Source organism: Palaemon carinicauda, chromosome 11, assembly GCF_036898095.1.
Source record: "Palaemon carinicauda isolate YSFRI2023 chromosome 11, ASM3689809v2, whole genome shotgun sequence".
NCBI classification, from domain to species: Eukaryota; Metazoa; Arthropoda; class Malacostraca; order Decapoda; family Palaemonidae; genus Palaemon; species Palaemon carinicauda.
In genome coordinates, this window is record NC_090735.1 from 91,265,402 (window position 1) to 91,280,766 (window position 15,365).

Below are 15,365 nucleotides of genomic sequence, written 5' to 3' on the forward strand. Positions count from 1 at the left end.
TGTTGATGCAGTAATTGTGATGTTTACTTATAGTTGTGATTGTTGTTCTTAATATAACAGTATGTAAGCTAAGAAACAATTGCAATATTGTTTATGTATAGTCAATGATATATTAATCTTACCTTTTCATGCATTGTTTTATTCCTATAAAAATGAAGTACTCTACATAGTGTGGTCCTTTAGCACATTAGAAATTTCACTCTTCCTACATTTTGGATCTTTAGTAGTGTATGCTACAGTTGTTGATCACCATCCAAAGATTGTATAATTAAATGCTACCTGACCAATTGATAGAATTTTATTCTAGATTTACATAAAACAGGATTTTCTAGATTTATTATGCTTAATAATTTATCATAGTAGTGAACAATATATAGCAACTGAGTACAGTAATGGATTCTCGGGTCTCTTGGAACCAATTAACGATTTTGAGCTGGGTATCACTGTTTACTATACAGCATTAAAATTATGAGCAGTATTTGTATTCCTAGAGTGCTGTTGAATATTTGAAATATGAGGAGAATTATTCTATAAAAAGTATAGTATTATCAGTTTTGCCCTTACTTTTGTGTTTTCTTAGTGAATTCATAAGCTAAAATACTAGTTTGCAAACCTAAGATAAGTTATTGACCTATGTGTGCTTCATATACTGTATGTGTTAAAATGTTTTGTTTGGGATCTGAAATATTAATCATTTTTTGAATGAGAAGTTTTATTTTCTACACAATGAATATTCATTAGAATGAATTTACACCCTTCTGGGAAATATGAAATGCTAATCCCAGGACATGTTGGTTATTCTCAGAATTCCTTAAGGACTCCAGATTTGACTTGGGAAAAAGTTCGTTCTCAAGTTGATCATATTCTTTGGCCCGATGGCAAAAGGATTATCCTGCTAGCTGAGGGACGTCTGGTAAATCTTTCGTGTTCATCTGTGCCATCATTTGTAGTGTCCATCACATCATGTACTCAGGTAAGACAATTAAGATGTTTTAACATCTAGTAAACTATACTATTGATATTCCTGAATTCATGACAAGGCTTCATTTTCTTGAGGTAACTAACCAATGGATAATTGCCCATACGACACAAAATTTTTGCTCGCAGGTGGTTGCAATAATCTTAACTGAATTCCAATTTGTTGACTGATATCCCAATTTGGTTGGATTCAAAGTTACTCGTAAAACGAGGTACTTCTGTATTCTTGTTTTTTATGTCAAAAGTTTTCAATGAAGTCTTTTGCAACATAAAGAAAGAAGTTCAATATCTTTTCTCTTTTAACCCTTTTACCTCCAGGCTATTTGGAACTCTCCAACCCTTAACCCCCAGGGGTAATTTTTTTTTTCAAGCACATTTTTCATTTCATTTTTAATTTTTGTCATAGAGAGGTCAGGTTGGTCTCATTCTCTTGAAAATGCCTGAAGATTCTCAAAAAATTATCAAAAATATGCAAAAAAAAAATGTAAATAGCAGTTTTTTGCAAGGACGTACCGGTATGTCCATGGGGGTAAAGGAATGAGTTTTGTGAAACGTACCATTACGTCCTTTGGGGGTAAAAGGGTTAACATCATTGGATAAGCTAGTTTTGGCTATATAATCCATCTTGTTAATGTTTCACTTATTTGCGGACATTTAATTTCATAAACAGGAAAATCTTAATTGTTGATCTGTTATGTTTATATAGATTTACCTGTTTTAGGGATATCACCTTTTCTTCTGTGACACTTGACTTTACTCGCACAAGGCATATATTTTCTTTTTGAAATCCTTAGTAAGTTTTTAATTTGAGATATTTATTTTTCCAGGCTTTAGCATTGATCGAGTTGTTCAATGCACCAGCTGGACGTTACAAGTCAGATGTTTACCTGTTACCTAAGAAAATGGGTAAGCATAGTTATTTCATATGAATTTTATACATGAGTCATTTAAACTTTAGATATCACTGAAAATACCATGATATGGGACATAGTGTAAGCCTGAATGCTTGTACTTATAGTAATAATGATGAAAAAATTAAGTGGCTCAGTACTTTATGCAGATATACTCGGTCAGGCTAACTTTTGCTAAGCCAGACTGATTATTTGGAGGAAATCCTGGTTTGTAGAAAGTTCCATTTTGTTTATAAAACAAAGGTTTTTTTTTTTTTTTTTTTTTTTTGGTAGTTTAGCACAGTCAAATGGTTGTAAACCAATGAAATGAGAGGTTTTATACACATCCTTTATTTACTAAACTTAAGTGCAGTACTGTGAAGTATTTAATTTTGCATTGGTCTGATGAAGACATTTATAATGCTCATTGATTGAGTTCTGTGTACTGTATGTAGAAGACTATGTAATTGAGATTTGTCATTACAGTAGACAACTTTCTTCTTCTTTCCCACCGTTATCCGTACGGTAAGGGGTTGGTTGCCTGATGAGCCCTCCCAATGCCTTCTATCAAAGCCATCCTCTTCTATCAAACCTCTTGTCTCTATATCATCCTTCACCTTATCTCACCATCTAATTCTATGCCTCCCTCTCAATCTTCTCCCTCTAACAGATTCCCCTTAAGTCTTTCTCACTCCCTCCCGACCATCCATCCTCAACAAGTACCCACACAATCTCAGTCATGATACTCTAATCATATCTGTAATCTTTACTATTCTTGTCCTTCTTGTTATTTCATCATTTTTCAATGTTTCTAGGAGTGATGTTCCCATTATCCATTTTAGCATTCTCATTTCTGTTCTCTCAAGCTTTGCTTCCTCTTTTCATCGTAAAACCCAAGTTTCTGATCCGTACGTTAACACTGGTCTTATTACTGTGCTATAGATCTTGACTTTTACCTTGATTAGCATTTTCTTAATCACCTACCACTCCTACTATCTCCTTCCACTATTCCCATGCTGCTTTTATCCTATTCTCAACTTCAGCCTTACATCTTCCCTCCTGATTCGTAGTAGATCCCAAGTATCTAAATTTTTCTATCTGTTTTATACCTGCTCCTGTACTGTCATGTATGGCTATCCTGTCCCTACCTTCCTTACTGTTCACCATAGCTTCAATGTTATCCTAATTTACCCTCAAGCTACCCTTTCCCAAAGTCTGTTGCCACTCTACCACCCTTCTCTGTAATTCTCCCTCATTCTCAGCAATAATCACCAAATCATCTGCATGTAGCAACTCCCACAGCTTCATTTCTGATCCCTTCACTTACCACATCTAGGACTATCACAAATAAAAACCGGCTTAATGCTGACTCATGGTGTAATCCTACACTAACTTCAGAGGTTTCCTTGCTCTTTTGTATATCATCTGTACCATTCTAACCAATTTCTGTAGGACACTTTTTTTTTTTTTCCCTCAAGCTCCAAAACATAACTTTTCTTTGTATTCTATCATGAGCCTTCTCTAAATCTACAAAAGCACAGAAGAGCTTCTGGTTTCCCTCTAGTCTTTTTCCTGTAACTGCCATACTTTAAAGATGGCACAGTCCCTCTTCCTTTCATGAATCCATACTGCTGTTTCCCAATCTTTACAATTTCTCTTAATCTCTCATCTAATACCCTGTCTAAAACTTTCAAACCAAGCTCTTATTAATTTAATTCCCCTGTAGTTACCACATTCCGTGATGTCACCTTTCTACCTACTGTATATACAGTATATAGATACAGTAGGGTCCCAAATTATGCATGTTCGAATTATGCGATTCCCCATTTATACGGTCAGTAGTTTAAAGAAAAGAAATTGTTTCTGCAAAGCTGTTCAAAGTCAGCAAGTCAAGCACTACAAAATATATCAAATCTATTGTCTTTTTAGGTATATTGGTAGCCCTAAATACAATGCTTGGTAATAAATGTTACCAAACGATATTTATCTTACATTTTATTAACATAATTTCATAATAAATAGCCTCTTAAAGGATAAAATTCCATATCAAAATGTAAACAGAATTGTGGTTACATTCTCGGCAATCTTTATCTTTCTCTAACTTTTCGATAATTTTAATGGTATTGTTAATGAAGGTATATTCAAGCATTATTTTTATTTAGTATAGAATATATAAAAGTTTTAGTTTTCCCTGTGGGTATTCAAGGTTTTCACACGTAGGCTGGGTTCGATTATCGGCAGTGAATAGCGTAAATTTCGGTAACAAGTCGGCAATATTTTGTCATCTTCTAAACAGTATGGATTTGCTTTACAATGATTTGTTTTGTATAGTACAAGGTGTAATTATAAAATCTCTCTCTCTCTCTGTGTAAAAAATATAAAATCTTAGTTCACATACAACAACCTGAGTTTAAGAATGAAATTAACATGACTATTATTAGTTGCGGTGATAATTTCCTCGCTTCAAGTGGTACAAGAAACAATAACATGCCATTTGATTACAACAGCTGATTCTCTCTCTCTCTCTCCCCGGTGTTATACAATACTTACATATAATGTGGATGAAGAACCCAAAATAGGTTTTATTAAAAAGCGTCAATTAAATTTAAAACAAAAAATTATACAGAGTATAAATCCATTTCAATCGTAGCTTAAGATATGACATCCGATTTCGTCAGCAAACCACTATTTTTAGGAAACTTCACTTTATTCTAGAAAATTGCTACTATTTAAATAGTTAATTGTGCTTTAAGAAAACCCTGTACTTTTGTTTTAAATTTCGGAAATGTTTTATAAATCGAGTATTGCCGACTTATTTTTGTTTAACTTTTGGCTGTGATCAGATCAGCTGATGTCTAGCTCTCGCTCTCAAGAATATGAGCGTACGAATACAATAACAAAGCATTGTTTATACCATTTCTTAACTTATTCAAACCATCTATACTGTATTTCAATTTTGAGACTGAAGAAGTGATACGACATGCACAGCATATTCTTTTTAAATGCTGGTCTCATTGCTGTGCTAGAATCATAGGTGTATTTGAAGGAAAGAAAACAGTAAATTTCATAAGTTGAAGGAGTAGCGTTGACATTCCAAGCTTCCAAAGATGAAAACAATAGGAACATCAGGTGAGTATAGAAATAAGAATTTCATTATTAATATTCTGTATTTGTATAAACTACTTTATACACTAATATGATCTTATTTTTTTTTATTTTTCAGATGAGTATGTTGCCAGTCTTCACCTTCCCACTTTTGATGCACATCTCACGGAGTTGACTGATGAACAAGCCAAGTATATGGGCTTGAATAAAGCTGGTCCTTTCAAACCAAATTATTACAGGTAATATTGAAAGTTTCTTTTATTTTGCTCTTCTTTTAGTAAAAATTGTTATGGCGGTTATTTTTTTCTTCCAGGTAGAGTGGGTATCATTTAAAAAATACCAAGGATATTTTTTTCTAAATAAGGATTTCATGATTTAGTTTTCCACGACAAAGAATGTTGTTAACTTGGTCATTATGAACATGTTTTGGGAGTCATTTTCAGACTTTTCATGTTTTCCCTGTTCTTGCATAATTTGTCAGTACTACAGTAGTAATATTCTTCTATTACTATAAATAGATTGTGATGACATATTTAGACTTCTTACAAATTAGGAAATTTTATTTTTTTAAACACATTGAGTTTATTTTTTTTCCAAATAACCCACCACAATGTCTTTTTGCGTGTAGGGTGGATGCAAAACTGGGTTACCTGTAATTTAATTGCAGTAATTACATTGTCAGTATTTCCATCATGTGATTATGTTGGGAGACATTACAGTATTATTTTTTACAGTGTAATTTGTATGAATACAGATGACTGAAAACTGTATGAGATTAATTTGCAGAATTTGGTAGGGCTGATGTTGACAGTTTTTCAGTCTCGTGAAGTATGAGGGTAATTTTTACCTGCTGTATAGGTCACATGGCTGTACAGAAAAGTGTGTTTGTCGACATTGAGACCAGGAATGCAGACAGGGTCAAGATGAAACTACTTATGTTTTGCGCACCGAAGACTTCAATGAAATAATGAATGATTGGCTTACTTGGCAGAATTCAAAGTAAATCTTTGTTTTAATGTTTCACATATGATGTACTGTACTATAGTATGAAAAAAGTCAGTTGAAAAAAAAAAAGTCGTAAAGAATGGTGGAATATTTGATCGGTAATTTATGATTGACAAACCTTACGCCTTTAGACAAACACGATATTACTAATAAAAACTTAGTAAATCACTTACACACAGTTACTCTTAAATTAGTATGACATTAAATCTTTTCATTCATTTATCATACAGGGAAGAAGTCCTATATTACTATATAATGAGGTATAGCATCTATTTACATCAAGTATGCAATGTTATAGATATTATGAGAAACGTTTTGGTTTATCGTGCCAGGACTAATTTTGATAATGAAAATAGACTAGGCCAATAGATTAGAAAAGAGAAAAAACAAAGATCTCTTTTAACCTAGGAAGCTCTCCTTATTCTTAATTGAGAAATTATTTGACAAGTTATAATATATTATCTACTATGTACTCAGGTACTACTTTCTGTGCTCAGTAAATTAGTGAATGATAATTCAGTTTGGTCTTATAAAGAGTTCTTGAATGCAATTTTAAATGCATGTAAATTATTTTTTTCAGTCAGCTATTGTGTTAATTTATTTTCAAATAATCTTATTAATCTATCCCTGTTCTCCTACCAGAAAAAGTCTTTCTCACAATTAGCTGTTGCTTTATATTATTTTCTAATAATGTAGGAGAACAGGGATAGGTTAATAACAAGAAAAATTTTCCCCCAATCAACTGTTTTGTTATATTATTTTCTAATAATGTTATTAACCTATCCCTGTTCTCTTAAAAGAAAAGACTTCCAATCAGCTGTTATGTTATATTATTTTCTAATAATGTTATTAATCAATCCCTGTTCTCCTACAGAAAAGTCTTTCTCCCTATCATCTGTTGCGTTATATCATTTTCTAATAATGTTATTAACCTATCACTATTCTCCTACAAGAAAAGGTCTTTCCCAATCAACTGTTTTGTTGTATCTTTTTCTAATAATGTTATTAACCTATCCCTGTTCTCCTACAAAAAGTCTTCCTCCTAATCAGCTGTTGCATAATGTCATTTTTTAATAATCTTATTAACCTACTGTATCCCTGTTCACCTACAAGAAAAAGTCTCTCCCAATCAACTGTTTTGTTATATTATATTCTAATGTTATTAATCAATCCCTGTTCTCCTACTAAAAGTCTTTCTCCCTATCAGCTGTTGCATTATATAATTTTCTAAGAATGTTATTAACCTATCACTATTCTCCTACAAGAAAATGTCTCTCCCAATCAACTGTTTTGTTGTATCATTTTCTAATAATGTTATTAACCTACCCCTGTTCTCTTACAAGAAAAAGTCTCTCCCAATAAGCTATTGCGTTATATCATTTTCTAATAATGTTATTTACCCATCCCTGTTTTCCTACAAGAAAAAGTCTTTCTCACAAATAACTTTAATGTTATATTATTTCCTAGTAAAGTTATTAACATATCCCCATTCTCCTAGAAGAAAATGCAAAGCACATTGATTTTATGTAAAATTTCTTGTAACTAAAATTAAGCAAATTATAGTAATGACTGTAAAGGGTGTGTAAAAGGTGTTCAATTTGAAAGAAAAGTCAATCATTGAAAGAGATTTAGGAGCCTTTGAAGTTTGTTTGGACAGGACTGGAACTGCCTGAAAATTGAGTAAAAAATGTCCGAAATCAGCTCTTTTTCAAGGGAATAATCTCAGAAGGAAATAGTATTCACTAGTTTTATAAATGCTTGTCCCAACAAACTACATACCAGGACAGGGTCGCGACCGCCAGAAAATAGAGTAAAAATCATCACTTATCGAATTTTTCACGGGAAGTTAAAAAGAATGAAATAATGAATTCACTAAATTTGTAAATGCTTCCTAATGACCTAACGGGAGGGCTAACGTCCCTCTGCAACCCCCCAAACACTGTCGCTATCATACAAACACTACAAACCCGTCTAACCTAACGTAGTAGTTCCCAGGTCACAACCCCTAGTCGGAGGCAAGCCCCCGGACCCCTTCGTAAGTCTCTCACCTACACGAAAAAAAGCTATGGGCAGCACTCTAAATTATATCTTTAAAATGATAAAATAACTTCATATTATGGTATATTGGATCATAGTAAAGAACATCTTCCCCATAAATAAATATCGATTTGGCTATTAATAAGAAAGATATCATCCGTCCCAACAAACTACATTCTACTAGGGATTTACTACATATGCATTTCTGCTAAGCTAACTCTATAGACTGTATCTGAAAAATTTGCCCACATTTTTTGGTTGCTATGTGCAGTATGGTACGTTCTTAGCTCCATAGCTAAGTTGTAAACTGTATACTATAATCTCCGAACTTTGTACATTCAAATCCACCATAAATTAAGTTAATATAGCATATAGTATACTGTATAGTATCAGATAAACATTGAATATGGCTCATCAGCTTGGATTGATAAAGTCTCTCCCCTTTGTACACATTAATCATCATTACTACTAATTGAATTATTTGATATGGACACCTTTAGATTGGTGGGCTTGAGAAACTGTCAAATAGTAATAAGGATACAAAGCCAGCGCTAATTCTGTACAATATATAAAAGTACAGTAAATAGCATCTCAATAGTTCATATAAAATTGAAACTACACTTAGATAGTATATTGTTTTCTGCTTGCTCTTAAGATACTGTATGCTAAAATAAGATAAGAAAATAAATTATTTCAAAAGTTGATGCAATTTGTTTTTCTTATAAAAGTGCATCAAATTTTGCATTTAAGGTTCAGTACTGTATATTTTTCTTTTCATAATTTTCAACTTGCCATATTTTAATGATCCACAAATTTTGATTGTTTCATCTTGTATATCAACAGTTATATTTTTAATTGTATAGCTTAAGACTAACATTTTCTTTTTTTTACTTTCAGATACTAGTGTGGATATCAGTGGTTGCAGAAAAAAAGGTTATTTTATATATAATCATTCATTGTTAGGATATTTTTTAAACTATCATGTTTCATTGCCTTTTTTATGGAGATGTAATGTAAGGCACTGATAATACATATGACAATTTAGTGACCTTGTACTGGATCATTGAAACTGCTGTCCATATCTTAATGATCAAAATTGTCATAATTTTCTTGGTATGTAGAATTGATAAGAATCAAGTGTAAGGTTTAAGGCTTACTTTATCCAATATCTGCATCTACAAAAAGAGTGACATTGGTGATACTGATGTTTTTGATATTCAGTACAATGAAATATGGTAGATGTTTACTGAGGCCACTTATCAAGATTAAAATTTTTATTTAGTATGTGCTGACTTGTAATTTTTTTTAATGTGGTACCTTAAGGTATTTGAATTATTTGGCTGTGTGAAACTGATTTATCAAATAGAGTGGTCAAGTATTTTGACCTGATTCAATTGTGTAGGATAATTGAGGAAATCAGGCACCTGCTATGGCTGATTTGTATAAGGAAGTAAATCGCATGGGTACCTAATAGCCCAATACACTTACAATTAGTTTATACAAATGTATAGGTAAGAGTTTAGAATCCTGTTAATCATTGAGACTTGTAGCTCAGTTTGTAGAGCACTGCCCAAGGTACCTATTTATAGGTTGGTTATATTTATTGTCACATAAATCTACATCCACATGTAAATAAACACTAGTGATTTATATTTCCTTGTTGATTTCACATTCAGGAAAATATTTACTCAATGTATACAAATTAACCAGTGTATAACAAAATGTGAGGGACACCAATGATTGGGCTGGTTGTATTTCAAGAAATTGTTTAATGTCTTGATTGTTGCTAATAATAATGAAAATGTTTATTATCATGATTTAATATTGAAGTACTATACCACAGTTTTGCTGAGGCATTTACAGTACTGCTATTTTTTTCATAACCTGATGGTTAGACCTTTTCAATGTTTTGGGGAATGGTGATTGTAGTAGCTTATTCAAAGCCATGATTAGGAACTAATTGGAGGCAATATTTTCATGATCTGTTGTATATATATATATGATATGATATTTGGGCCAGATATTTTCCTGAAGGGACGTCGGTAAAACATGCTTGATGATACTGTACTGTACTTGGAAAATAATGCATGTAGCCTGAATAGCCAGAAAATAGTTATCAAAATATTCTTTGACTTCAAATAACCTTATTTAGAAGTATGTGAAGCTAGCAAAATAATGAAGGTAATTTTAAATGAATAGGCCATGTTTGGTAATAGGATGTGTGTATTTTGTCTGTGATAGTTCTAGTTTACAGTGCCAGGTGCTCACCGAGGGCAAAAGATTGAGCAGCTTGAGCAACAGGCTTTGTTCTTATAGAAAATTTTGCTTATGGATGGAATCTTTACTACTGTTGTTGCCCAATCTATATTAGCCTGTTGTCATTTGGAATTTTATGCAGTTGAGTGAATATTAGTCATCCCTGATATGAACTATAAGTAACTTTTTTAATCAATCACACTGTATATTATGTAGCATATGTAAATTACAGTAATGTCACCATGTACACGTAACTTTCGTAAAGGGCAATAGTTGTTCCTAAACATCAAATGAAGAGGTATTGGTCCAACCTATTGACACAAAATGTTTCAAAGTATGTCACAGAGATTAGAGTGTAAAATCCACTGGTGTCAAGGACTCCTAAGAATCAGATGTCACTGAGAAAGATAGTGTGTGTATGTATATTCTGTTAAGATTTTACATGTTCCAAAATAAAGGGAAGTGGTGACATGTTTTGCTTCCATGTGACATACAGCAAATTAATCGTGTTGCTCATCTAAGGTCCAATTTTGAAGCATTATGTAATACAAAGAATATATAGTACTATATTTGAAGTTGGTTGCACAGTAATAATGACTGTCACTTACCAACGTGCATGAAATACTAATGCCTTTATTACATAATACATCAGATAAGGGTCCTTAACATTATTGTTGTTGTTATAACTACTGTTATATGCGCTGACATTATAACTACTGTTAAATGCGCTGCCATTACTAGCTCATCATCCACTGTCTCTCTCGGTTGGTGCTGTCAAGACAATCATAAGTGGCATCATTTTTAGCAAAATCTAAAGTTGAGTATGCCTCCTTACTTATGCTGTCATGAATATTGTATTACAAAACCTTTAGTTAAAAATTTATTATAATAAGTGGCAAACATCTTCATAAGCAAGAAACCAAGTATGTTTGTGTTTGTTTCACATTTATTTCTTATAATGAACTGTTCAATGACAGGCATTAATGAGGCATAGTGTCATCCAGATGATTTAATGTAAATGATGGCACTGAGTTGACATCTCTTGAATGAGGCGCAAGGAAAGGGTTTTTCATCATGGCAATATCATCAGAATGTGTTTTAAAAAAATGTCATCAGTATTGGTTGATAAATACATTACTATACAAGTCTTGATAAAATTTTATGATAAGCACTTTTTGTAACTATATTGTACAGTAAGAGCTGGAGTTACGGAAAACTAAAGGTACCTGAACTTCTAAAAATTTCTTAACTCATCATCTATACAATACTGAAATTCTGTTTTTCTTATGTTACCTATAATGCATATAATTTGGTTCACATTACAGTTGTGAAGAGGAACTAATTTTTTTTCTCTCTCGATTGTATTTTTATTCCATACTATTCTGAAATGTAACAGGTTTTATTTTGGTAATCTCAGTATGAAAGACTTTAGTAAGGTTTCTTTAGTTTTCCTTGGGCTATCTTGATTTGCTTACTGAGTGAAAGAGGAAGTCTTTATACTGCAATGAAATAAATATATTTTCAAGTAATAAAGTATATATAGTATACATTAATAGGCTTGTAATTTGAGAGCTCACTTCAAAGTGAAAGAATATCAAATATAGAGACAAGAAATTTTAGTTATATGAGGCAGTAATTGTAGTGAAGCTTTGAGAGCTTCTTTTTATCTATTTCTGTCTGTTTGTGTCATAAATAGAGTTGCCATTTGATGTCACTCCATGGTAATCTCTTTTTCTATGTTAAGGCAGAGAAGGTATTTGATGTCAACCCTTAATGGCTCTACTGTGGTTCCACTGAGTGATACAGATTGGCCTAATGGTCACCTTAAACCAATCATGAATTCATTACACAAATTATTCCGTGCCATTGATGCCAGCACCATGTTGATCATTATCTCAGAATATTTTTTTATCATAACTCAAAGAGTTTTGTCATTTTACAGTATAAGGTCATAGAATAAGGGAATGCCTGATAGAACTTAACTTTATTATTCTTCAATTTGTTACCACAGTTTATATAATTAGGTTTACAGTTTGTCCAGCGTAACTGCATGATTGCAGCAATTATGTAAATTCCATCTAAACCATACATTTTTCATGAGGACATGAATGGTAATGCCTTTTAGCCATTTTTTATTTTTATTTTAACTTTACGGTCTTTCTGCCATGGTTAAGCATCTGATCTTTGCTACTTTAACAATTTTCTGGTCTATGACTGATGAATGCTTACACCATTATCAACAATTAGTTATGGTCCATAGTCATGTGCTGAAAATTATTTTAATTCAATCATTATATCAATGCAACTTTACAGGTGACTATGTTTTGTGATAACACTTCCATCATAGTCGTAATGGGAAAAACTCTGTAGGATTTAATTTCCTAGTAAGCCACACCATATTTCACCTTATAAGGACTTAATTGCAAATATTAAAGCACGAAGTGAACTCAATAAAGAGCACTGTCAATATGAAATACAAATATAGGAATCAAATAGCTAGTTTGCCAGAAAGATTTTGTCAATCTGCCCTTAACCCTTAGGTTAGTCATTGTATTCTTGAAAGGTTGTTAATGGGGTGCATTAGTAAAAAAAAAAAAAATGAAAAATCTTGAATACAGCCATTACTTTGTATTTACAAAAATTTTGACAAACTCCTTCACTACATTTGTCATCAATACAATATACAATACTGTATTGTACTGTAATTTGAAATTTTCATTTTAGTTAATATGAACTATATTTTCACGAGATTTTAATTAACTTTGAAAGGTTGAATAAAGTAATTGTACTAAAACAGAAATCCTACAGCCACAAAAAAGAAAAAAAGAAACATTACAGCAGAAATTTGGAAACAGTTTGAATGTCATTTTCAGTCCTGAATGTTTATAGACATTGTTTGGCTTCCAAATGAAAAATAATATGCATCAAAATCTGGAGTAAGCAAATATTACATTGTTTATCAAGAAATGTAATTTCTGGTCATAGGGTTAAGCAGAGCGACATGGTTTGAGATATTAATGTAGGATGTAGCAATAAGGTCAAATAAACTTAGTTTTTAATGATGTGCTTCAAAAATTGTTGCACAGTGGGTGACCTTATCTTACATTTGACATTCCATAAAATTTACCGTAATAAGTTTGTTGGATCTCATTGGTGCTTACATTTTATTTCTACTGGCATTTTTTTTTTCCTTTTTGAGAAAAATTTGTATAGCAGTGGATGTGTAAGAACCATTCGATTAACACCAAATTGCAATGATACTCTAGATTATAGATATATTATTTGCCTTCATTGTTGCTTCATTGTTTTTATTTTTGGAAGGAAACCATGAAAGTGCCATTACTCATTCTTGGTAGGCAATAGATTTTTATTTAAAAGTCATGTTCATTCAGAACTTTTCTTGTGCTTTACTCACCCACATGCATTTTAAGCTACTATAACAAAGGCAATTTTGATTGCAAAAGTGAAGCCTTGGTAAACTCTTTTAAGTTAAGTAAAACTTTGAAATAGCAGCATGTTCATACTAACCTATTCTGTGTTCTAAACATTGTTGGTAAGGGTTATAAAAATATATTAGTTTGTAGAATTAAATCTTTTATTTTCCTTGAATGTACTGTACTATTATTATTATTATTATTATTATTATTATTATTACTACTACTAGCCAAACTATAACCCTAGTTGGAAAAGCAAGATGCTATAAGCCCAAGGGCTCCAATAGAGAAAAATAGCTCAGTGAGGAAAGGAAATAATGAAATAAATAAATGATGAGAACAAGTTAACAATAAATTATTCTAAAACAGTAAAAACGTCAAAACAGATATGTCCTATATAACGGATTTTGAGTGAAGCGAAAAATCTATTTTTGGGTGAGATAGCCATGTCGTCCCGATGGAAGGTTCCTAATAGTAGCTTCCAAGGGATATATGTACTACATTCTCTTAAGGATATCGCATAAATCAGGGGACGTATATCTTGATATGACAGTGGCAATTTTGGAAGGGTAGCCGTTATCAAGGTTACCCTACTTCCCATACTACTATTGAGTATCAAGATGGCAAACATTCCTTGTAGCGTTGAGCATAGTGCTACAGATATAGTATAGTAGTTTCGGGAGGGATTCTGCGAAGACCTTTTCTATAGAAAAGGAGGGTGGTTCCATCAGGTACGACATGGCTATCTCACCCAAAAATAGATTTTTCGCTTCGCTCAAAATCCGTTTTTTGGGCTCAAGCCATGTCGTCCTGATGGAAGTGTACCAGAGCATTACTGTATCTGTGGATTTTCATCGGTGCCTTAACCTTGGGACAATTTTTCTATGGTCATTTGGACCATTTGAGACAAATGACGTCACCGTTATCCGTCATTATCACTAATCATAGACAATGTTGGTGCTTCCTGCCCCTTACAGGGAAGAGTTATAATAGACTGTAGAAAAGGGCCTCAAGGTTAGCATATATTGTATGAACAAACCTAAGTATTCACTGGGTATACAAACTGTCTCACGGTTTGTATAAATTGTCGGAACAATATCAGTGTCCACTATATCTATTGTTTGTAAGCATACAATGACACGAGGTTTACTTACATGAGTAAGTCAAAGAACTCTGGAATCTTAAATGTGCAAATTGCCGGGCGAATCAAGATGCAATTACATTCTAATAGACATTTATTTCAAATAAATGAATAAATGAAATAACAAATGAAATGAATGTAACATGATAAAGGAATTATACATGCAACGTATACAGAAATTATTTTCCCACTTTGAAAGGGAAGAAATGATGAGTGCCACTTTAAGACTGAAAAATTGTAATAAATTTTTCCTTTATAATTTCTGTACATGTTGTATCCTATCAACACTGTACTACGTACACACGGCACAAGTGTTATCTGTATAATTCCACACCTGAGATTTTGAACAGACTTAGTGTCACCATGGTAACACTCACTTAAAGGGTATCACACCAGAAGTGTTGACAGCTTTTCCCTTTAATTGATACTCCCAATCAATTAACTGTTCATCGCAGTAATTAGATGAGAGGTTTTAATACACTACCTGCCGCCACCACATAATGCTTCAGTTCATGGACC

General features: G+C 32.5%; 1 protein-coding gene across 2 annotated transcripts in view; it reads left to right on the top strand.

The window, feature by feature from the left end:
- LOC137650089 (adenosylhomocysteinase-like 1) overlaps window positions 1-12,877 on the top strand; it is a 119,886-nt gene extending 107,009 nt beyond the window's left edge. For both annotated transcript variants that reach the window (XM_068383179.1, XM_068383180.1), the window contains 4 exons: window positions 806-973; window positions 1,806-1,884; window positions 5,092-5,212; window positions 8,913-12,877. In XM_068383179.1, the coding sequence (XP_068239280.1) occupies window positions 806-973; window positions 1,806-1,884; window positions 5,092-5,212; window positions 8,913-8,919 (375 nt within the window). In that variant the 3' untranslated portion in view covers window positions 8,920-12,877. The remainder of the gene's footprint in view (window positions 1-805; window positions 974-1,805; window positions 1,885-5,091; window positions 5,213-8,912) is intronic.
- Window positions 12,878-15,365: the final 2,488 nt, after the last annotated feature.